Genomic DNA, 26,555 nt, shown 5'->3' on the forward strand with positions numbered 1-26,555 from the left:
CGATTCACTTCAAATTGATACTGAACCTCTCTTATGACAATACGGTCAATCTCAGCTATGCATGGCCCCATTACCAACCCTAGGGCACCCCGCCCACATAGGCCACGCCCTCCCAAAATTGTCTTTCACTATAATTTCTTCATTTCTACACCGATTGACTTCAAATTGATACTGAACCTCTTTTATGACAATACAGTCAATTTCAACTATGCATGGCGCCATTACCAACCCTGGGGGGCCCCGCCTACATTGGCCACGCCCACCCAAAATTGCCTTTTACTATAATTTCTTCATTTCTACACCGATTTACTTCAAATTGATACTGAACATCTCTTATGACAATACGGTCAATCTCAACTATGTATGGCCCCATTACCAGCCCTGGGGCGCCCCGCCCATAATAGGCCACACCCACCCAAAATTGTCTTTTACTATAATTTCTTCATTTCTACACCGATTCACTTTTAATTGATACTGAACTTCTCTTATGACAATACGGTAAATCTCAACTATTATACTGAACTTCTCTAATGACAATACGGTAAAGCTCAACTATACATGGCCCCATTACCAACCCTGGGGCGCCCCTGGGTCAAACATGCGGCGTGGGGATACGCGTCGGCCTCTGCCGCGCAATTTCTAGTTATGTTATTGCAATGTCGGTCCATTTTCCGTTTTAAGAATAGTCGTTAATACGTTATTACATTGTTTACAACTCGCACGTGTTTATATCAAACTTGTTCTTTTTGTTAAAACATGACTTAAACATGAAAGTTAAGGTCTTAAGTAGGAATCCAGACAATTATCTGCGTGAAACAAAAAGAGATATACACAAAGGTATTAAAAATATACATGATCTTTAAAAAATGCGTGTGACTCTGATTCGGATAGTTTATTTCGGATAATGTTCACTTTAATCTACTTATCTAAAGGTTGAATCAAACCAATTACAATTCCCATTGGGTCCTGTTATATCGTAGTAGCATACCCATATATGTAAAAATACAGCACCGTCTAACACGCGCATCACTGTGTGACATCATATAACTATGGTATGTTTCTATTCGGTAAAATAGCAATCGATAAACGTGAAATACTTTCTCAATCCTTAACAAAACTAATGAAACTGTGCACGATTTTGACACTGACATTGTATTTTGTTATAAACGAGAACATACTAACCGTAATTACTTTATGTTTTCGGACACTTAAAAATAATTATTTTCTTTCGTGTCCGAAAACTTAGATACATAAATTATTGACAAAATACAGGTGTCCGAAAACTTAGAGTCGATAATTGAAGTGTCCGAAAATAGCGTCAATTGTATCAACGACTACCGGTAATAGCACGCGCTTGTAAAATACCATGCCGTATTGTATTAAACACAATTATATATGTTTGCACTGTATTTTAAATAATTTTGAATGCTTAATTTATTTGACAGAAAATAACTATAAAGTTGTACTTTGACCAACGAGTTCAAAGATGAGCATGTGATGTACTGATACTCTCAAGAATGAACCTGTAATTAATGCAATAAAAAAGCAAACTATGAATTCTTTATTTGTTCATTTCCGATAGCTGTTGTCTAAAACCTTCAATTGTTCGTAAAACTTGCAATAAGGTGCATCACACTTTGAAGCGTATAGTATTTGTCACGGTTATTTTACTGAGAAGGGGTAGTACCATTGCGGTAGATAATTGAACTGTTAATTGGCACTACCCCTGGTAATTGTCATAACGCTTATGCTATCGGGCGAAACCATTGTTTAATACCTGTTTACAGGTTATTTACCCAATAACGCAAATGTTATGGTCCGTTGCCCTCAGGCATGCACCTACCATGTTTTATGATGTTAATCTGGTTGTAAAACCCCATGATCGAAGTGTCATTAGAATCGAAAACAGGACCGATATTTGGTAAAATAGCGCTGTAAAATATACTGTCCGAAAACTTAGAGACATTAATTATGAACAAAAACTCGTGTGTCCGAAAATTAAGAGTCACGAAAAATAATTATTTTTGCTAAAAAAAGGGATGTCCGAAAACTTAGAGTGTCCGAAAACATAGAGTTATTACGGTACCCGTCGACAGGCCATTTAATGGTAATTTTTTGTTTATAATAAAGTGGGAAAAAACTTGTAAACATTTGGCACAGGAATTAATATGTTTTGGCGCAGATATTCGGCATGTTTTGGATTACATCAATACGTTGTACCCACCAATATGCAGTACTTGCACCATACTGAAATATTGTTTTATCATATTTGTAATCTATATCATTTTGTCTGGAGTAGCACATTATTGATAATTCTGTCAATATTCAATGCCTCATCCCAAAAATGACTACAATAAGCTGTCACTTGTATCACATATATTTAAAATGTAAATGTCATCATCAATGAGAAAAAATTTAGACTGAAAAGTTTCTGTCAAAGAATCATATATGAATGGAATCATTTACCTTACCAAGTAGTGTCTGCTAAGTCATTAAATATTTAAAAGAACAGACTCAACCAACTGTGGAATAATTGATGCTCAACGCTAACCAGTATTGTATCTCAATCATGGTATTGGATGTACCAAATATCACTTTATTTTATTATTTGAAAAGATTTCGGCATATTTTGAAGTTTGTCATTAAATGCTTTATATTGATAAATGTAAACATTGGATCTTAAAAGCTCTGTAAAAAATCAAGAATAAAATTTAAAAAAGTAAAAAAAAGTGGCAGGTACCAGGGCCGGAGTCCTGGAGTTAGTCTGAGGTAAAAACACATTAGCCCTCTCGGCTATTCCGCCGGATATTCACAGTTAAAGTATTTTATACCTTATATAAGCAATCTTCGTAGTTTCGTAAATTTAAACGACAACAACAGAACTCTCCAAATTATTCAATCGTTTTGCTTTGCAACGCTTTATAATTTTTAGGTTTTCAAATCGTCAAAAGATACATATAATGGCTATATTGGACTATGGTAAATGTTCAGTTATACTGTTTCCTCCCAAATATCATAACTAAAACGAAAATTTGCGAATCTGAAACAACATTTTTAAATTTTGTCAATTTACCAAACTGTGAAAAGATCCATTTAAGATAACAAAGATGTAGGCTAAAAAGAATACTGATCCTTCCTTACGAGCCAAACAAGGATTCTACAGCATTCTACGGTAAAATGTCCTCAGGTTCAACTTTCTGTCCAATTTCAGGCTCCTAAGTGGAATGTGCTTAAGAAAAAATATATACAATTTGATAAAAATTTGCTTAGGAATCATTTAACAAATCTGAATAAGCTGCATCAAATGTTAGTTGGAATGATCCAGGCTACAGCTATTGACTCTCCATGTCCCTGGGAGTTGCAACTGATAACTGCTTTTTTTCATGTAAACTTGCCTCATGGGATATGGGCGGCTCTTTAATTGGTTATGTTAGCAGCATAAACTATTTTCTGGCAAAAATAAACAAAGATCCTAAAAATATTATGAATGGGCAGATTCATACAAATTAAGCAATAAGATGTGCTTGCAATGATATTAATCCGAAGTTTTAAATACGTCAGCAGTTCGTGAAAATTCGATTCTTTTTTCAAGTTTTTGTTTTGAGTATTGCCCCACCAAAGACATGCAAATTGATGTTGATGGTAACAGTTATAGTGTTAAACTTTATTACAATGTATTAGGTTGATTTAACTCGATTTTATAGAAATACGTGTCACACATTTTTTACGTGAATAAAGCCCTTATGGGGAACAACTGTGAGCTGTACATATGTACTCAGAAAAGCTCAAAGCATTCAAGGACAGCTATAACAAATGTTCATTTTTTAGACAGGGGTTCTGAAATATTTTAAGAGTCTACTTGTCCACGGACAAGTTGGACCCACAAATTCACTTGTCCGTACCAAAGAAGTACTTGTCCGTACTTTTAAGATAAAGGAAAAGGTCATTACTAATTAAGCAAATAATACAAGCATACACGTTTGTTAACTTCTATTTTAAATTATAAACATAGTTAACTAGAAAATGCACATGAACAAAAAATACAAGCAAGATGTGCCTATAATAAGATCACGTTTAAGTCACACATGATACCATCTTGGATATTTAATTATCTCAACATGACTAGACAATTCACTTGAAATAAAATAATCTCTGTTAATTGTAAGTATATAATTATCCGCTAATAAAGGAAAGTCCTTACAATGTTTACATTTACACACATCGGCAACGTTTTCAAGCCAAGGAAAATCAATTAGTCAAGACTCAACAAATTCTCGTTTCTGCTTGGTGTCGTATGTTTATCATATTCATACTTGGCTTTTCTCTTCTTTTTCGACGCCAAACTGATTTTATCATTGGTCTGATTAGCGTCATGGCTTGACGTTGAAGTGGTTTTATTATATAAAAATAGAATGCAGGTCGTTAGAACATGTATGCCGCCATTTGCAATGTACGAAAAGTGTTATCTAATGCGAAATTTGCTGTTGTTATACACATGTGTGCTGGTTTCTCCATTAAAAAATTGTTTTCTTATGCGTGATTGGCTGTTGCTATATATACTCGTGGACTGGTTTACTACATTAAATAATTATTATCGGAAATAACCTACCTCCAGTTAAAAAAGTGTGCCAGTCCGCAGATTAATCATAAGCTATTTATATAAACTTTCGTTTTTGATTTTCGGAAGATAGAGTAGTTTCGTTCTCGAAAAAAAAATTACCACGGAAATTTCACTTGTCCCCGGACAAGTAAGCTTTCAAAAACTGCTTGTCCGGAAGGGGAAATTGACGACTCGGACAACTCGGACAGCATATTTCAGAACCCCTGTTAGAATGGCTGTTTTTGGAGAAAACCCGAGGTATTAATTGTCATTGCCAGCTCGTCGTCCGCCGTGCTAAAACCTTTACATTGGCTCTAAAGTCAAAGTGCTTCAACCATATGCAGACGCACCTTGATGAGTTCTACGCGCCACACCCATTTTTGGGTCACTAGGTCAAAGGTTAAGGTCACTGTGACCTCTTAAACAAAAAAATCTGACAAGCATTCATTTATTAGAAAACTGCATCCGCAGCCGAGCGTTGGCACCCATTATGCTCATGTTTAAGTTTACATGGTTAGACAAACCACTCACCTATTACTATTCTAGACTCACCTTGCATGCCATTTCGCCAGTTTTGGAGTAAATGACAACCATGGTTTGCCTGTCTTTCATGAATTTACAAGTTTACTTGGGGAGGGCTTATCCTCCTATTTCTTCCAATTGCTAATTGTAGTCCGCATGCAGTTTGGGATTTTCAGGCTTTGATATTTATGCCCCCCTTTGAAGAAGAGGGGGTATATTGTTTTGCTCATGTCGGTACGTCCGTCCCTATGTATGTTCGTTCACCAGATGGTTTCCGGATGATAACTCAAAAACGCTTAGGCCACGGATCATGAAACTTAATAGGTACATTGATCATGACTCGCAGATGACCCCTATAGATTTTCAGGTCACTAGGTCAAAGGTCAATGTCATGGTGACCCAAAATAGTAAAATGGTTTCTGGATGATAACTCAAGAACACTTTGGCCTAGGATCATTAAACTTCATAGGTACATTGATCATAATTCGCAGATGACCCCTTTTGATTTTGAGGTCACTAGGTCAAAGGTCAAGGTCACAGTGACCCGAAATAGTAAAATGGTTTCTGAATGATAACTCAAGAACGCTTTGGCCTAGGATCATGAAACTTCATAGGTACATTGATCATGACTCGCAGATGACCCCTATTGATTTTCAGGTCACTAGGTCAAAGGTCAAGGTCACGGTGACCCGAAATAGTAAAATGGTTTCCGGGTGATGACTCAAGAACACTTATGCCTAGGATCATGAAACTTCATATGTACAGTTCATGACTTGCAAATGACCCCTATTGATTTTCAGGTCACTAGGTCAAAGGTCAAGGTCATGGTGACCCGAAATAATAAAATGGTTTCCGGATGATAACTCAAAAACGCTTATGCTTAAGGATCATGAAACTTCATAGGTACATTGATCATGACTCGCAGATGACCCCTATTGATTTTCAGGTCACTAGGTCAAAGGTCAAGGTCATTTGAAAAAAAAGTTATGAGCTATTGTCATCACCTTGGCGTCGGCGTCTGGTTAAGTTTTGTGTTTAGGTCCACTTTTCTCATAAAGTATCAAAGCTATTGCATTCAAACTTGGTACTTACTATCATGAGGGGACTGGGCAGGCAAAGTAAGATTACTCTGGTGTGCATTTTGACAGAATTATGTGCCCTTTTTATGCTTAGAAAATTGAAAATTTGGTTAAGAAAAAAGCATACTTTTTGTGATTGGGAATATAGCCGAATTTCGGCTATTAAATTGGGTCAAAACAAAACCCTGCCTAGGATCATGAAATATCATAGGTACATTGATCATGACTGGCAGATGACCCCTATTGATTTTCAGGTCACTAGGTCAAAGGTCAAGGTCACAGTGACACAAAACAGTAAAATGGTTTCCGGATGATAACTCAAGAATTCTTAGGCCTAGGATCATGAAACTTCATAGGTACATTTATCATGACTCGCAGATGACCCCTATTGATTTTCAGGTCACTAGGTCAAAGGTCACAGTGACAAAAAACGTATTCACACAATGGCTGCCACTACAACTGACAGCCCATATGAGGGGGGGGGGGGCATGCATGTTTTACAAACAGCCCTTGTTTCAAATACTGTTTTCTGGAGGTTTTTTTTATGAAATGCTTGAAGATATTTAGCTGATTTTTTGGTAGTGAGTCTATTAAATAACCGTTTTCCAGAAGTTTTGTATTAAATACTTTTAGATATTTAACTGAATTATGGTATGTGAATGTACCCACAAAACTTACAGATGCAGTGTGAGTTACATTCTGGTCCATTGATTTGCTCCCCCAATTTTTTTGGGGGGGGGGCATATAGTCGCCGCTTTGTCTGTCCGTGCGTGTGTCCGTCAATCTGTGCACAATTTCTGGGCTATTTCTCAGCAATTAATGACCGTAATTCAATTAAACTTTATGGGAAGCTTCACTACCAAGAGGAGATGTGCATATTATCAGCCAGTTCTGGTCAGATGATTTTTCAGAGTTATGGCCCTTTGAAATTTTCTATAAACTGTACATAAAGTGCAATTCTTGTCCCCCCAACTACAGACCGGAATTCAATGAAGCTGTATGGGAAGCTTGACTACCTTGAGGAGATACGCATGTTATTTGTGGGTTCTGGTTAGATGATTTTTTTAGAGAGTTATGGCCCTTTGAAATTTTTAAGTTGCTAAACCATCCATCGTATTATTTTGTCCAAAGTTATGCCCCTCAAGACAGTTCCTTTTATCTGAATATTTAGTGCAATATTGTCACAAAAAAACCTTTGGGGAGCATCACCCGTCTCCGACAGTTTCTTGTTGGGGAAGTTATGGTCCTTGAACTTAATTTTTTTTTGTTTTCCAGAGTGTTTTTTTTTGCAAAATGCTTACAGATGACATGTGTGTTTCAATGCGGTCCATTAATTTTTGGCAAAGTGTGGGCTTTAAACTTTGAATTTTTCTCTTAAATAGTAGCTGTGTGGCTTCAAAGCGCAGTACCATGTGGGCATTGCGTTTCACAAACAAAGGTCTTGTTTAAACATTATTATTTTATCTTAAGTTTGTAACTCACATGTTTCAAATGAATCTATTTTCAATACACTCGTATAGAGACATTTGCTAAATAAGTTAAAAACTTTAAAACATGCACAAATTCAATAATAGATTATTGTAATTTCAAACTTTCAGTTCCAAGAAACTATGATCCGACCCTTCACCCTTTTGAAGCTCCAAGGGAATACATCCGTGCATTGAATGCCACAAAGTTAGAGCGCGTGTTTGCCAAGCCTTTCATTGGCTCCTTGGATGGGCATCGAGATGGTGTGAACTGCCTAGCCAAGCATCCTCACCAGTTGTCCACCCTTGTGTCCGGCTCGTATGATGGCGAGGTCAGTGTGTGCCAAGTTAATTAGATTTAATTAATTAAAATTTATTAATTAAAAACTTATTATTGAGTTACTGAACAGTGTTTTGTTTGTTTTTTTCATTCAAAATCTGGGAAAGTATTTGGCCCTATTCCCTATAGAAAAAAGTGGACCTCAAATTTCCCATTTGAAGGTTTAAAAAAAAGGTATAATAATTTTGTTTAGCTCTCAACATTTCATTCCTCTCTCATCCAGCTCTATGAGTTTCACCTTAGTAAATATAATATAAAAAAACACTTTTACAGGTATTCTCAATTTTGAAGCATTTGATACAAAAACAACAGCAACACTATTTTTCCAATTTGGTCATAACACCGTTTTTTCCCAATCCAAAAAGACCCAGCCCCTTTCCCAAAATGGTGGGAAAAACCCACTTGTGAAGACTTACTTAGTAGATAAAAGGTTGAAAATATGACTCGGCAAAACTCCTTTTTGCTTACCTTACAACAAAATCTTGTTCTCAAAATGCCCTTTAATGTATTGCATAGTCTGCCTATAAACAAATGAAGACAATATCTTTTATTAAGAAAAATTATTTTTCACATAAAAAAGGTACATGTTGCTGCACATAGGAATAGGAGTACCACAGAGCACCGAACCCGTTTGTGAAAATCTAATAATTATTAAACCAGCTTTTTCATTAGTGTAATGTGTATAAAGTTCTTCAGCATAATGATTAAAGTATTCATTAGTTGAACAGTGTTGTAGTTTTCGCTCAAATTTAGGGTCGGTAAAAGCCCCCATTCCCACTTTAAAAAGTATATACATTTCCCAAATGGGAACTTCAAATTCCTAATTGAAGGTTTCCAAAACGTTTGTTTTTTTAAGATCTCAAAATTGAATTAATCTCCAATCCAGTGCTATAAGTTGAAGCTTCTAAATATAATATTGAAAACACTTGTCATATTTGGTTTTGGTAAGTCGGTCAAAAGCTATTCATAGCATATGTTTATAATGTTTGTATATCATACAGACAATAAATAAATATTGATTTGATTTGATTTGTTTACATGCTTCTACAGTACTAATAACTTTCAACTATATAATCAAAAATAGTGACAGTATTATTTATATCTATAGAAGGGCTGAAGCAATCAAAACTTTGGTAAATCCTACATACAGCATCAATTGACCTAACAAAAAAATAGATTGACCGTGTGGTAAACCTTTCAGAAAGCTGTGATGTTTGCCAGGCAAGTCTTGTGAATACATTTGTACACTGTCAACATAGACTGACTCAAAATCGCGGTTAGAGCCATTTTAAATCCGAGTATCTTCAATGTGAGCAATCATACTGGCTATTAGAAAAATAATAAAGCATTCATTTGATCTGAACAGTAATCAATCAAAGTTCAAGCAAGCAAGCAAGATGAAATTCTAATACATGTATATATATGTTAACAGAATTCCAAGAAAATGTGACAAGCCAGCAATGCTTATATGACTCAGAAAATGTGGGCAGGCCCTGTTAACCCTTTGAATGCTGGGAAATTTGTCGTCTGCTAAAATGGTGTCTGCTGAATTTCTCAAATTAGCATTTTCTTTGATTTTTTTCAAAGAATACTATAAGAATAGCAAACAGTTTGGATCCTGATGAGACGCCACGTTCTGTAGTGTATCATCTGGATCCAAAATGTTTGCAAAGGCCTTCAAAATTCGGTTCCAGCACTGAAAGAGTTAAAAATGTACCAGTGCAGGTATTGAAGGCAAGTGCTAATTTTGATAATTGGATCTAAGTTAGGGTGATACATGTTGGTTTGTTGGTTGCAGGTGAAGGTTTGGGACCTTACAAGGCGTGAATGCATCTCGTCCATCCAGGCCCATGATGGGTTTGTCCAAGGCCTGTGTGCAGTGCCCGACGGGTCTTCATTCCTCACCGTGAGTAGTTGCATTGCCATGTTCAGGGGTAAGATTTCTACTCCTTAACCCTTTGCATGCTGGGAAATTTGTCGTCTGCAAAAATGTTGTCTGCTGAATTTCTAAAATTAGCATTTTCTTTGATTTTCTTCAAAGAATACTATCAGAATAGCAAACAGTTTGGATCCTGATGAGACGCCATGTTCTGTGGTGTCTCATCTGGGTCCAAACTGTTTGCAAAGGCCTTCAAAATTTAGTTCCAGCAGTGGAAGAGTTAAAGCTAATTTCCTTTCTTTTAACAAAGGGGGTAATCACTTCATAGTCAAGATGGCGATGTCTATGCCGAAACAGGCATTTTTTTCAGTTTTATACCCTTTGTTACTTTTGTGTAATTTTTTTAATGTGATAAATGTTTATTTAGTATAAATATTCGCTTTATATCTCAATTTTACTCGCTATGAATTTTGTTTGCAGGAGCTGTGATTTTGTGATTCCCTTTGATCCCGAAATTCTGTTGCAAGTAAAGTCGTGATATAGAGCGAAAAATAATACAAAATAAACCCTTACCACTTTCTTGCTGATACGGCTGGAAAGTGAGCAGCATTTTTTCAAAAAATTATTGAAAGCAATAAATGGAATTAAAGGGCAAAAAATATCTGTCTCAGCATGGACATGGCTATCTTGACTATCACATGATAACCAACTCTGTTTAATGCCATTTTTGTTGCACATATAGATCATAACTGCAATAAATGTGAATAGTTTTGGTGAACCTTGAAAGGGAAATGCAAAGAGTGTGAGGTGTAGCCAGAGTTACACTCCTGATAGAGATTCAATAAGCAAGGTTGGCACTAACAATTAAGTTATAATTTATTTACATGTATTTAAGCTCTGAACACATAGAACACATAGAAGGCTTATAATTATTGACGCACTTTTAAAGTCTGTGTACTGTGCAGGAACCATGTCTTGGTGTATTTTGTATGCCCCCTTTCGAAGAATAATTCGCACTGTCCGTCAGTCTGTTAGTCAGTCTGTCTGTCACAATTCTCGTGTCCGCTCTCTAATTCAAATAGTTTTCATCTGATCTTTATGAAACTTGGTCAGAAGTTGTATCTAGACAATATCTAGGTCAAGTTCGAATATAGGTCTTGCTGGGTCAAAAACTAGGTCAAGGGGTCGAAAAAACAAATCCAAGGGAAGTAATAAGCTTTAAATGGACATAATTATCTGACCTGCCAAATTATATATTTTTGTTAAATAAATCAAAGCGGCGCAGTAGGCGGCATTGTTTCTGACAAACACATCGTGGTAAAGGTCAAGGTCTAAGGACAAAAATACAAATCCAAGGGAAGTTATAAGCTTTAAAGGAAGATATTTGGCATGCATGTGTATCTCATGGAGCTGCACATTTTGAGTGGTGAATCTACAGTCACGGTAGTGGCTTTAAATTATTTGCTACTAAAAATAGAGATTTGTTAGAGACAATTATTTTCAAGGGTAGTAATTGATATAATTATAAATCTCAGATAATATATCTAGGAAATATCTCTTTGATAAACCACAGGCCTTGGTTGTCAGTGATGTCTGACTAGGTCAATTTTGACTGTCTACAGCCCCCCCCCCCCTTTAGAGGCTTTAGAGGGTGATGATTTTAGGGGGCATTGTGTGTCTGAAAAACACATCTCTTGTTTATCTAGAGAATGTTCCCTGGGCTCAACCTGGCCAAAACTGTCTTAAGTTAAATTTGCCACGCAGTGGCAAATGGGTTAATAACATACCCTTTTATTTTATTTTTGTATATAATTTTGTATCATTATCTGAGAAATTTATGTAAACAATGTTTTAATTATTTCGGGAGTGTAAGTTGTAAAAAGAAGATTTGACAAGTGGCTTCTGTTTGTATTCGTATAGGCCTAGGGCACAATTTGAATAAAGGACACATTTTGCAGTTTAATTCTTGTTGTTATCCCCGGCCATAGGCGGAGGGATATTGTTTCGGCGTCCTTCCGTCCGTCCGTCCGTCCGGCCGGCCGGCACTTTTGTGTCTGGAGCCATATCTTGAAAGTGCTTTGGCGGATTTCATTGAAACTTGGTATGAGTATATATATGGATAAGAGGATGATGCATGCAAAATGGCATTGTACACCATCTGTTAATAACAGAGTTATGACCCTTTGTATTTAAAAAAAATGCTTTTTTAGTGTCAAATATAACACTTTTGTGTCCAGAACCATATTGGCAGGGATATCAATTCAACAAATTTGCTTGTTTCTTTTCATTTTAGACAATTCAGTAATTTTGTTATTTCTTTAGTGTGGAACAGATAAGACAGTGAAGCAATGGTCCATAAACGAAGAAGGCAGAATAAACCCAGAACCTGTAGTCACACTGCTGGGAAAGGTCAGTTTATTTTGGTTTAACCATGACAGGGGAGGGGCCGTAAGTACTAATGCCAAAGTTGAATCTGTTGTTTGTCTGTTGTTTGTCTGTTGTTGCCTATTCAAAAGGCAATTCTGTTTGCAATTTGTCATCACAATAATTTCATTTCATAATTTCACATGCTTATTCAAGTGATTTTCTTATCACAGTGCTTACTGTTTCATAATTTAATGTTAGAATATTTCTTTTTAGTCACTAAAATATGAATATGCTTGATTTTCGCAGTTTCAGAATTTTAAATGGACTAATGGTGCGAATAAAAACGTGTTAATCTCTTTAAAGTATGCAGAGATCTATTCTAGGATCACAAAAGGCACATGGTGCTGCTTAACCCATTTATGCCTAGTGGACTCTCCCATCCTTCTAAATTGGATCAATTTATTTCCAAAATTAGGGATGTCTTACAGAAATTCCTTTTAGCAAACAGCGCAAACCCAGATGAGACGCCGCATCATGCTGTGTCTCATCTGGGTCTACACTGTTTGCCAAGGCCTTTTTTTCTAGACGCTAGGCATAAATGGGTTAAAAGAGATCAGGGTGGAATAGCAAACCATGCTATTGATCTTATCTTCTAATTGAAAACTGGAGGAAAATCTATGCAATTTCTATTAATTTGGTATTTAATATTTGCCAAGATATCGCTCATTTCAACTTATTTTTTTTCTTTTCCGGATCAAAAAATTGACCGCAGCCTTTGTCAGGATTTGCATGTTATGTGCGTACATGTTTATGATCTTTCTATTCTGTACCACAGACTGTGTTTCAACAAATCGACCACAGCCTGGGTCACAACTCGTTTGCCACCTGTGGGGAGCAGGTGGACATCTGGGAGGTTGATAGGGCGGAGCCTGTGAGGTCATTCACCTGGGGGGTGGACACTGTCCATGCAATCAAATTTAACCCTATAGAGGTAGGAGGACCAATTCAGAGATTTTCATTCAAAACATAAGCAGTTATTACCTGTTAGTTTTGCATGATTGTGATGCCATATTCTTGTTTCCCCTATGGAGTTGGGTTGACCAGTGTGGTTATTTACCTGAGAGGTAGACATTTTACCCTATAGAGGTAGGATGACCTGCACTTAATCTGAGGTTTTTATCTATACCATGAGTAGTTTTTTCCTCTTTATTTAAACTGGATTTTGACGCTGTCAAATTTAATCTTAAGAGGTAGGTACACCTGTTCGTTTTATATCCATGCATCTGGTAGATTTTACTTGTTTATATAAGCTGGATTTTGGATCGCTGTGAAAGCCTGAGACTTCTAGAGTCAGGTTTCCCTGGGCTTAAATTACATCGTTTTGGAAAGATCTTGACAATGTTTAATGAGCTAGGATCGTATCTGGGACCTCCTACACCATAAAGACTTTATCCATTCACAAAACATCTATGTAAATTTGCTCTTTTTTACAATAAGCAGATACATGTATTTTGTATGTTGGTCCAATGGTCTATTTGAGAATAAAATGTAATAATGTCAAAACATTATTGTTTATGAAAAATCCATATTTTGTAGACATGAGTAATAGCTATATGTGTCTCACTCTGTGTTTGCGATGGTTTGGTTTTGCAGACTTATATACTGGAGGGGTGGTGACTCGAATAGTTATACAAATCAGTTTATACAGTGTTGATGTTTTGCAGACTTACATACTGGAGGGGTGGTGACTCGAATAGTTATACATGTCAGTTTATACAGTATTGATGTATTGCAGACCTATATAGTGGAGGGGTGATAGCTTCCATAGCTATACATGTCAGTATATCCGGTGTTGTGGTTTTGCAGACCTATATAACATGCAGTGTTGATGTTTTGCAGACCTATATAAAGGATGGGTGGTGACTCCATAACTATATATGTCAGTACATGTGTATATCCAGTGTTGGTGTTTTGCAGACCTATATAATGGAGGGATGGTGACCTCCATTGCTATACATGTCAGTATATCCAGTGTTGGGGTTTTGCAGACCTATATAATCGAGAGGTGGTGACTTCCATAGCTATACATGTCAGTATATCCAGTGTTGATGTTTTGCAGACCTATATAATGGAGGGGTGGTGACTTCCATAGCTATACATGTCAGTATATCCAGTGTTGATGTTTTGCAGACCTATATAATGGAGGGGTGGTGACTTCCATCGCTATACATGTCAGTACATCATACATGTGTATATCCAGTGTTGTTGATTTGCAGACAAATATAATGGAGGGGTGGTGACTTCCATAGCTTTACATGTCAGTATATCCAGTGTTGATGTTTTGCAGACCTATATAATGGAATGATGGTGCCCCACATAGCTATATATTCAGTATATTGAGTGTAATTGTTTTGCAGACACATATACTGGCCGGGTGTGCAGTTGATAGGAGTATCCTACTGTACGACATGAGAGGGTCTGCCCCACTCAGAAAGGTAACCATGCAGACCATGTGAATATTTGAGTGAAATATCTTAACATAGTAAAATGCTTCAAGTACGCTGGTTTAAATTTTGTAAGTTTGGTTGTTTAAATTGTATTTGTACATAGAACTGTCATTGCTCAAGTGGTTTGAAGTAATGTTGTTTTCAGGCCGTAATATTAAAAGTAAGGTACTAATATTAAAAGTAAGGTACGTAATTTATATGACAAGGAAAGTTCTTATTTCAGCCAGGACATGTATATCAGGTAAATAGTAGTACTGAATAGGCCCACAATCCAAGATCGTTTTAAGAAACCCATTATTGTACTTAAGTATAAGGAATAGACTTAAACCCAAGGAATCTTTACTCAGAGTTTGAACAGATACATGCTTGTAATGATATTTAATGTCATAAGCACACTGTTCTATATGAAAAATATTGTAATATTAGATGTTAAATGTCAAGTTAGAATCAATAATAAAGAATACGTACATTTGTACTTATCACATTGTATATTGAAAAATATTCTTTATTCTTAGACATACCGGTAAGCTTTAACCCTTTCAGTGCGGGAACCGAATTTTAAAGGCCTTTGCAAACAGTTTGGATCCAGATGAGACGCCACAGAACGTGGCGTCTCATCTGGATCCAAACTGTTTGCTATTCTGATAGTATTCTTTGAAAAAAATAGAAGAAAATGCTAATTTTAGAAATTCAGCAGACGACATTTTAGCAGACGACAAATTTCCCAGCATGCAAAGGGTTAAAATAAGTTGGGTGAATGCATGCACAGTTCACTTATCTGCAGGCTTCGACATGCTGCTGTAACTAGGCATTGTCTTTAAAAACTTTTTACTAGTATGTTATACCGTCAGCGATGTTTCTGTTGTGATTCAGGTGATATTGAAGCTGAAGTCCAACGCCCTTGCCTGGAATCCCATGGAAGCCTTCATCTTCACAGTAGCTAATGAGGATTACAAGTGAGTTTGTACAATTAAAGACCAATTAAGGAAACATTTCCCTCTCAAAAGTGAAAATGGCTATATGCAAAAAACATCAAACAAGAACAGCCTGCGAGTTACTCGCAGTCTGTTCAGATTTTATGCTGGTTTCTGCTCAGCATTATCTAAGGATTGGAAATGAAGTCTTTAAAACTTGAATCGAATAAGAAAAGTCTTAAACTAAATGTATCTTTCTGAAGGACTACAAATGCGTTAAAATACGTATCTAATGTAGTAAATGGTAAAGGAAATATTTCCCTTTAAAGTGAAGCCTTTGGGAGAATAGGAATCTGACACAGACTCACAATACCACATCCGGATGGATAAAGATAATCGCATCAGTGGAAATCTGATATTGACCATAATTGTACCCTTAACCCTATAGGACCAAAATATAGTTTAGCAATTGATGAAACTGCAGAAACTCTCAGGAGAGAAATTCTATTTTTTATGCACTACTTTTATGAAACAACTATAAGCATAAAATGATTGGGCCTGAGATCAGGGCCCTGGAATGGATTACGGTACTGACTGTAAGTTTTGGGACACTTTAAAATACAATGTAATTAATTTTTTCCGAAAATTTAGATACGAAAAATGTTATAAAAGTACGAGTGTCTGAAAATTTAGAGACATATATGTAATGTTTGTTTGTCAATGTTTACTGGTATATTAAAATAAAACCAATTAATAAATGTGCAATAATTGTATTGTGTTGTACTCTCCTTTCTCTGCTTTAAATAAAATACAGCTAAACGTTAAGAAAAAACAATTATACTGCTTCCTGAATACGATATCATTTCAAATGCTGTTTGGTGAAACCATTGTTTATTAAAGGTATACATGGTAATCTGCGCAGTAGTGCAATTGTAATTGTAATGGTCTATTGCCCTCATGGCATTTTATTCCAGGCTTTATAACCTTAATCCGGTCGTATAACTCCATGATCGAAGGGTCCCAGATAACCCTAAACAGGGCAGAAATCTATTAAAATAGCGCTGTAAAATATACTGTCCGAAAAATTGGATTCATTATTTATGGCCGAAAATCTGCATGTCAGAAAATATAGAGTCATGTAAAATAATTATTTTGGCTAAAAAAGGGGATGTCTGAAAACTGAGAGTAATTACCATAACTAAATTGTGAGATTTACAAAGCAACATTTTTTTTTAAACCTTCAATAGGGCATTTTTGGTCCTGTATACTTAGTACTGTTGTAGATGAAATATATATTTTTTTCCATCAGGAATGGGTCCCTTTAACTACCCCAAATTTGATGTAAAAAAAACCCATTGCTGCCTCTTTCTCTGCCACCTATTGGTGTGTGGTTTATTAATAAACAAATAGTAGAGACAAGTGTTGGCCTCTTTTCAATATTTTGAACGTCCAATAAGCCCATTACAAACAAACTAAAGCTAAAAGATTTAATAACCAACGTCCCCAGGGTTGGAAAACTAAGAGTTGCATATTTTTTCCTGTGTAGAAGTAGCATTATAGAATATTGTCTTTGTTTAAATATGTGTTCTTTTATGTTCAAGTACATGCACATACATTTTTAGTAAATTATTCGATAGCAACGTTAATAAACAGCCTCGTATTTAGCAAACGGATATAACTTACAAACCAATGGATATTAACACATAACAAGGAAAAATCAATCCAGCAGTTTTATGCGAACATTCGAATATTCGATTGAATGAATTTGCGAACATTCGAATACCGATATTGGTATTCGATGCCATCCCTAATTTTTACTTGATTTAGTTTACTTTTTCCTGTCTTTGTATTAACAGAGTTTCTATGCTGTCAGCCATTAGTTTTTCACTCTGTCATTTCAGCCTGTACACATTTGATATGAGGAAACTGAGTATGCCATTGAATATTCACAAGGACCACATTTCTGCTGGTAAGTTGTACCAAAATAAGGAATAATGAAACTCTAAAAAAATCACTTAGAGCAAAAGAGAGTGACCAACATGATATTAAAATTTTATAAAAGTTACATTTGCTTATAATACTGTTAATTTTTGTGATTATGTATACATTATAAAATAAAAAAACGTGCTTTCAAAATTGATTCTACAGTTGTGTAATCAAATTTAAATTATTTGAAATTGTGTCTACAATTGTATAATTAAAAAATATATATATTAAGATTGTATTTACAAACTGTGTGTATTAAAAGGGAAATTAATGTATATTTTCAGTTTTGGATGTGGACTATTCGCCAACTGGCAAAGAATTTGTATCGGGCAGTTTTGATAAGACTTTACGAATATTCCCGTATGATAAAGGACACAGTCGGTAGGTTGACAACTACTAAGACTATACGAATATACCAGTATGATAAAGGACACAGTCGGTAGGTTGACAACTACTAAGACTATACGAATATTCCCGTATGATAAAGGACACAGTCGGTAGGTTGACAACTACTAAGACTATACGAATATTCCCGTATGATAAAGGACACAGTCGGTAGGTTGACAACTACTAAGACTATACGAATATTCCTGTATGATAAAGGACACAGTCGGTAGGTTGACAACTACTAAGACTATACGAATATTCCCGTATGATAAAGGACACAGTCGGTAGGTTGACAACTACTAAGACTATACGAATATTCCCGTATGATAAAGGACACAGTCGGTAGGTTGACAACTACTAAGACTATACGAATATTCCCGTATGATAAAGGACACAGTCGGTAGGTTGGCAACTACTAAGACTATACGAATATTCCCGTATGATAAAGGACACAGTCGGTAGGTTGGCAACTACTGTTTGATATAAGCAGTTAACACATGTTAACAAAAGAGAGTTTATGCACATTTACAGGGCTCAACATTAACTTAAAAACAAACTTGCACTACCTGGCAAGTCTTTGAAAATCTAATTGCCCTGTCCGTAAAGCCGCTTGCCCAAACATGAAATATCACATTAACTGTAAACCTCTTTTTTTTCATGAAGATCACAATGATACACCACAAAACCTTTTTTATTTTTGAACATTAAACAAAATGATTACAGCAATTAAAGTCTAATTTTAGTATAAATTTAATGCTCTTTGTTCTTTTTTGCACTTGCCTGGGCGGACAACTAGATTATTAAATAACTTGCCCGGACCAAAATTTTACTTGCCAGAGGCAATAGGACGACTGTTAATGTTGAGCCCTTCATTTACAGCATTTGTTGCTACATGATTTACTTGTGTATGTAAGAATCAAAGTAATGTTTAATTTCCATCATGTTTAGTCTAGTTTAAAAATATTTATTTTAGCTCGATTACATAGAAAGCCTAAGGCTTATTTGAAACGCTCTCGAGTTCATTTCCTGGAACTAAAACCAGTACTTGGTGTCTATGGGGAAATCTAAGGAACGCTCTCACTGTGGGGATTAGTTTAAACCTATTTATTTTAGCTCAATTGCATCGAAAGCCTAAGGCTTATATAAACGCTCTCGAGTCCGTTTCCTGGGCCTAGAACCTGTACTTGGTGTCTATGGGGAAATCTAAGGAACGCTCTCACTGTGGGGATTGAACCCATGACCTCCTGATCGCAAGACGGACACCATATCCACTACGCCACTGCGACCTCTTCCATGATGTTTATTCAGCTTACCTGTTCATGGAAACTGAAGACTCAAATTGTTATGCCCCCGAATCGAATGGTTGGGGGTATATTGTTTTTTACCTGTCTGTCTGTCTGTCTGTCTGTCTGTCTGGCTGTCTGTTAGTCAGTCAGTCAGTCAGTCAGTCAGTCAGTCAGTCAGTCAGTCAGTCAGTCGGTCAGTCAGTCGGTCAGTCAGTCAGTCATTGTATGTGTTTGTCCCAAAACTTAAACCTTGGTCATAACTTTTGCAATATTGAAGATAGCAACTTGATGGCATGCATGTGTATCTGATGGAGCTGCACCTTTTGAGTGGTGAAAGGTCAAGGTCATCCGTCAACTCAAAGGTCAAAGATATGGCTTCAAAGCGGCGGAATAGGGGGCATTGTGTTTCTGACAAACACATCTCTTGTTTGTACAGTACCGATACTAATTTTAACAAAAAATTTAAACTTGTGTGCAAACTATCTCATGACATTATACATTACAAATCGCTCAAGTTATTTCCCTTATTAACTAAAAAGTAACAACTCACTAAATAGTATGACGTGCAGTGTCTGATTTATCAGTTTCTGTTTAGACATGTTAGATAGTTTCATATAGAACCCTTCAAGTTGGAATTGTTATTCTCTAAATTTTTTTAAAATAAATTACAATTACCTTAAGTTAAATGTTTTTGCCCTCAGAGAAGTATATCATACGAAGAGAATGCAGCGCGTCTCCGTGGTGAAGTGGTCCCTTGACAACAAGTATTTACTGTCTGGCTCCATGGAGATGAACATCCGAGTCTGGAAGGCTCGAGCATCCGAAAAACTGGGAATTGTAAGAATATATCCATTATTGACTCTTTTTCACTTTAATATTCATTTGTATGGGTTGGTAGTCCCTTAGAAAATCAAATTGAATTTAAGACCTCTCTTAATTTATTCAAGTTTAAATGCCTTTATTTCCAACCCAAAGATACTGATGTGCAGTAAACAGCATTTAACATGAACAGTCTGCGAGTTACTCGCAGGTGGTTCTGGTTTTATGCAGGCTGCATTTTAACTTAGCCTCTCATGAGGGTCAAATGTAAAAGCCCCATCAACGTTTGAGAGGGGGTATTTTGGAGTCACTCTGTTGGTTCGTTTGTTGGTTTTTCTGCCTATCCTCATCAAATGTTTTATGTTTTTTAAGAGAACCACTGCTACATTTCACAAACAATTTCGTTGAAAATTGACATCACCTTACGGTGTAGATATCCAAGCAATAATTTAAAAGCGCTGTGATTCTCTTATTCCTGAGTGATTTACCCTTGAGCATTAACATGGTCATGGCTGTCATGACTGTAACAGAGAGGTTCTGTGGTATAAGTCTCCTTTGCAACAAAGCTATAGTTAAAATTGTTAAGGTCAAAGTGGTGTAGTGAATATGTTATCCATACTGGAATCAAGCAGTCTAAGGTTGAATCCCTACTCTTGTTTTCAAGATTTTCAAGAATTTTGAAAGACATCCAAAGCTGGATCTACCCCAGAAACATACTCCAGAGTTTTTCAGTAATCCGAAGACTGTCAATGCATGAAAGCTGGTTTTTAACATAATGTATGGTTAAGAATGGCAAGTTAATCGGTCCACATTCAACTGGTGTGAATGACAGATGTCAATCACAAAGCACAACTTTCTACCAAAATGTATCAAAATAATTTTTTTAAGAAAAAATATGATTAAAGAAATTGTTTTAACTGCATCTTCAGAACTGACAATGTAGTGTGTCTTTTCACCTCAATGTCCTATCATTTTCAACTGAAACAAAACTAACAAATAATACAGACCACTTAAGACAGAGGCAGTCATTTCCGTCAAATACATGTATTAACTTCTTAATATAGTTAATTACTTTACTCTATGACTATGTAAAGCTTGAAACTTGCTTAAACCATTAACATGAAACTTCTTCGAAATAAAACTATAAGTAACTCAGTAAGATAAAACAAGAAAAAGAATGTGTAAAACTTTAAATTCATATGAAAAAGCGGGCAGATGGTTTTTGTCCCCTACCGGTAAAACCGGAGGGGACTTATGGTTTGCACTCTGTCTGTCGGTCGGTCTGTCTGTCTGTCTGTCTGTCTGTCTGTCTGTCTGTCTGTCTGTCTGTCTGTCTGTCTGTCTGTCTGTCTGTCTGTCTGTCTTGTCTGCCTGCCTGCCTGCCTGCCTGCCTGCCTGCCTGCCTGCCTGCCTGTCTGTTTGTCTGTTGGCCACACTTTTCTGGATCCTGCGATAACTGTAGAAGTTCTTCATATTTTTATACCCCCACAAACTAAGTTTACGGGGTATATAGAAGTGAACTTGTCTGTCGGTCGGTCAGTCGGTCCGTCCGTATTAAGTGTCCACTCTAATACAAGAAGTTTTTATCCAATCTTCACCAAACTTGGTCAGAAGTTGAGTCTAGATGATCTTAAGGCCAAGTTCGAACATGGGCCTTGCCGATTAAAAAACTAGGTCACGGGTCACTTAGTGCGTTTTTTAACATTCAGCATGGTGTCCTCTCTTATTCAAGTAGTTTTCATCCGATATTTACCATACTTGGTCATATCTAGATGATCTGAAGGCCAAGTTCGAACATGGGCCATGCCAGATCAAAAACTAGGTCACAGAGTCACTTAGTACGTTTTACATATTGAGCATGGTGTCCGCTCTCTATTTCAAGTAGTTTAAATCCAATCTTCACCACACTTGGTCAGGAGTTGTAACTAGATGATGTGTAGGTCAAGTTCGAACATGGGCCATGCCGGGTCAAAAACTAGGTCATGGGGTCACTAAGTGTGTTTTAAACTTCACCATGTTGTCCGCTCTCTAATTCAAGTAGTTTTTATCCAATCTTTACCAAAATTGGTCAGAAGTTGTATCTTGATAATGTCTAGGGCAAGTTTGAATATGGGTCATGCCGGGTCAAAAAAAAGGTCATGGGATCACTTAGTGTGTTTTAAACATCACAATGTTGTCCGCTCTCTAATTCAAGTAGTTTTCATCCAATCTTCACCAAACTTGGTCAGAAGTTGTATCTAGATGATGTCTAGGTCAAGTTTGAATATGGGTCATGCTGGGTCAAAAACTAGGTCACAGGGTATCTTAGTGCGTTTTAAACCTCACCATGTTTTTCGCTCTCTAATTCAAGTAGTTTTCATCCAATCCTCACCAAACTTGGTCACAAGTTTTAACTAAATGATCTCTAGGACAAGTTTGAACATGGGCCATTCCTGGCTTAAAACAAGGTCACGGGGTCACTTAGTGCGTTTTAAACATCACAATGTTGTCCGCTGTCTAATTCAAGTAGTTTTCATCCAATCTTCACCAAACTTGGTCAGAAGTTGTATCTAGATGATGTCTAGGTCAAAATTGAAGATGGGTCATGCTGGGTCAAAAACTAGGTCACGGGGTATCTTAGTGCATTTTAAACCTCACCATGTTGTCCGCTCTCTAATTCAAGTAGTTTTCATCCAATCCTCACCAAACTTGATCACAAGTTTTATCTAAATGATCTCTAGGACAAGTTTAAACATGGGCCGTTCCTGGCCTAAAACAAGGCCACATGGTCACTTAGTGCGTTTTTTAACATTCAGCATAGTGTCCGCTCTCTTATTCAAGTAGTTTTCATCCGATCTTCACCAAACTTGGTCAGAAGTTTTATGGAGATGATCTTAAGGCCAAGTTAGAACATGGGCCTTTCTGGGTCAAAAACTAGGTTAAGAGTTCCCTTAGTGCGTTTTAAAAATTGAGCATGGTGTCCACTGTTTTTTGTGAAGAGGACATGCAAAATATTATGTGTCAATGCGGCATGTGGGGATATTCGTCACGTCTGTGACAAAGCTCTAGTTTCATCAAACTTGAAACATGGATAGATGGCAATACGGAGATTATGCACATCATTACATTTTGTTCCTATGTAAAAAATTATGGTTGCTATGGCAACAAATATATAATTAAAAAAATACTGACAATGGTGGAGTTTCACCGGTAGGGGACCATATTGCTTGGCAATCTCTTGTTTAATGTCATTCTTAATTTTTTCAGTTGAGATCAGCAGTTTATTTTCAATTCCTATATCTAAATCTTAAGTACTACATGTCCACATCATTCACCTGCCCAATTCCTATATAAGTATGTCCACTATGTACTATATGTCCTCTTCAGCTGAAGCCAAGGGAAAAGGGAGCATTCACCTGCCCAATTCCTATATAAGTCTGATGTACTGTATGTCCACTATGAACTATATGTCCACTTTATCTGAAGCCAAGGGAAAAGGAAGCATTCACCTTCCCAATTCCTATATAAGTCTGATGTACTGTATGTCCACTATGAACTTTATGCCCACTTAAGCTGAAGCCACGGGAAAAGGGAGCATTCACTTACCAAATTCCTATATAAGTCTTATGTACTGTATGGCCATTATGTACTATATTTCAACTTTAGCTGAAGCGAAGGGAAAAGTGAGGATTCACTTACCCAATTCCTATATAAGTCTAATATACTATATGTCCACTTAATGTTCTATATGTCCACTTCAGCTAAAGCCAAGGGAAAAGTGAGCATTAACCTGCCCAATTCCTATATAAGTCTAATATACTGTATGTCCACTATGTCCTATATGTCCACTTCAGCTAAAGCCGAGGGGAGAGCATTCACCTGCCCAATCCCTATATAAGTCTAACATACTGTATGTCCAGGATGTACTATATGTCCACTATGTACTACATGTCCACTTCAGCTGAAGCCAAGGGAGAAGTCAGCATTCAGCTACAGTGAAAAGCTTAAGGAAAAGTTTGCAAGTCACCCACAGGTCAGACGTATAGCGCGCCATCGCCACGTTCCCAAGATGATCTACAATGGCCAGAAGGAGCTACGACAGATCAAGACCTCACAGAAACGAAAGTATGTCATTGCTTGTGATTACAGTTTGGGATTGCATTCCGTTGTGTTTGCTTGTTGTTTCATTTTATAAATTGAGTTAAGAATCAAGACCTCACAAAAACAAAAGTTGTCATATCTTATGATCAAAGTTGAGGAGTTGTATTCAGTTGTGGCTGCATGTAGTTAAAGTTAAAGAATTACATACATTTGTCAATCCTTGTTGTTAAAGTTGAGTAATTGCATTCAATATGAGGGCAACCTTGTTTGATTTTCATCCATTTCAAATGATGGTAAATCAGAGTCTTCAAAATGCATGCTTTTATAAGTAGCCCATCAAGATCAAAGAGAGGCTCACCAGTCTTCTGGTTGATTACTGAAGAGTACTTGAATCTCCCAAAAGATAGCACCCTGCTGTAAAATCATAATTGTCATAAATAGTGGATGCTACACAATGGCTCCCCAGTTGTGCGTCTTCATTGTTCAAGTTCAGGAGTTCAGTTTAATTAGTTCAACCTCATATACGAGTACTGAATATCTCAGACCAGGACTCGACTGAAGAAACAATTAACCAACGAGATTGCTGGTCACAGTTTAGTGGCGATTCTGATTGGTTGATTGTATAACATTATGTGGACTATGACATGGAAAATCTGGATTCCTGTTTTTACATAGATGGACTAAATAAAAAATATTCATTAAGAAGATCAAATATCATATAGATCTAACACATAATTAGAAATATGATATGACCCTCTTCTTGGGTATCGAAGTCACGACTTTCAAGCCATCCAAAGAAATTGCTATAGATTTTGCTATAACCAACTGCATTATCATGCTTGGTAAATAAACATTTGATCATGAAAATTTGTATGAGGGTTTCTTGGGCAAAAAGAAGACGCCTTTGTCTAAGACCAAGGTTACAAGCTTGTCACTGTATCTTGAGAAAACCTTGACCTAGGATCTTGCAAATGGTATGCTCGTTACTTGATAAAAACTGAAGAAGTGTAGTGATTTTGGGGTCAACTAAAAAAGATCAAGGTCAAATGGATTTGTAACGTGAAAAACGTGACAGTACTCTTATTTTAGTTACATTATGGACTCATACAAGTGTGGAAGAATTTTTTGAACTATTTATTTTTACTGATAGCTATTTATTTTTGATATAGTCTTGTACTATTTGGGGGAAACATGAGTACCTGGAATAATACCCATCTGTCCAGTATATTGACCTAATTAAAACTCACATTCACATACACTAAAAGTGGGTATCAAACCTGTGACTCTGAAGTGAACAGTGTGTGCACCACTAGTGCCAACTACTGCGCGTACAGGACAGACTTGAATGCATGTTTGTTATTGTCTCTAGGGTGTGGGGTTTATAACCACACCTACTTAGGTTTCTTAACTCTTTCAGTGCTGGAACCGAATTTTGAAGGCCTTTGCAAACAGTTTGGAACCAGATGAGACGCCACAGAACGTGGCGTCTCATCAGGATCCAAACTGTTTGCTATTCTGATAGTATTCTTTGAAAAAAAATCGAAGAAAATGCTAATTTTAGAAATTCAGCAGACAACATTTTAGCAGACGACAAATTTCCCAGCATGCAAAGGGTTAAGTTTAAAAGAACAGGCCCATCAAACAATCTGATCCCAGTAGTCTGAATGTGGGATACTTTATTATTCAAATCTCATCATAAGGCGACTTTGGTCTGTATTTGTCATATCTGTGTGGTCCAATGTATCACACCTACCTATACTGATAACTTAAGTAAGTAAATCACTGCTGTTTTCAGGGAGGCAAATGTAAGAGCATTACCTATATTGATAAAGTAAGTAAGTAAATCACTTCTGATTTCAGGGAGGCAAATGTAAGAGCCCACAGCAGGCCTGGGACTGTTCCATTTGTACCAGAGGGAAAGACCAAAGTAATAGCGGAGAAAGAATAAGCGGAAGCATTTGGATGCCGGCAATGGGAACTGTTGGAACGCAAATACATTTTCTCCACTTCTCAGAGGGAGTTTGTGTTCTGTGTTCATTATGAGCAAAGATGGCCTGAATAATATCATGTACACTGTATAATATTCAACCTCTTATTTAAAAAACAACTTATTTCGATTTTATTAACTTGCATCAATTGATAGTTCATAAATAAAGTTACCTGTAAATAGCAATTGTTAGTTTCTGTTTTTGAAATGTGTTGACTTATTAAATATTTTTATCTTTAGGGATTTTGTAAACAGTATTTGGACAAAATGCACTAGTATTCTATTCCTTTTTAGTTCCCGAACAAAATCCCTCTATTTTCATACCTGGACACAGTC

General features: G+C 36.5%; 1 protein-coding gene across 1 annotated transcript; it reads left to right on the plus strand.

Annotated features, from left to right (window-relative positions):
- Nucleotides 1-669: 669 nt before the first annotated feature.
- Nucleotides 670-26,401, plus strand: LOC127848414 (DDB1- and CUL4-associated factor 13-like). Its single transcript, XM_052380866.1, has 12 exons — nt 670-837; nt 7,800-7,999; nt 9,806-9,913; nt 12,209-12,295; nt 13,089-13,244; nt 14,671-14,748; nt 15,634-15,716; nt 17,576-17,643; nt 17,945-18,041; nt 20,035-20,170; nt 24,093-24,256; nt 26,093-26,401. Exons 1-12 carry the CDS (start codon nt 768-770, stop codon nt 26,178-26,180), a joined length of 1,335 nt encoding a protein of 444 aa, XP_052236826.1. The 5' UTR covers nt 670-767; the 3' UTR covers nt 26,181-26,401.
- The last annotated feature ends 154 nt before the right edge of the window (nt 26,402-26,555 follow it).

This window comes from Dreissena polymorpha, chromosome 10, assembly GCF_020536995.1.
Source record: "Dreissena polymorpha isolate Duluth1 chromosome 10, UMN_Dpol_1.0, whole genome shotgun sequence".
NCBI lineage: Eukaryota > Metazoa > Mollusca > Bivalvia > Myida > Dreissenidae > Dreissena > Dreissena polymorpha.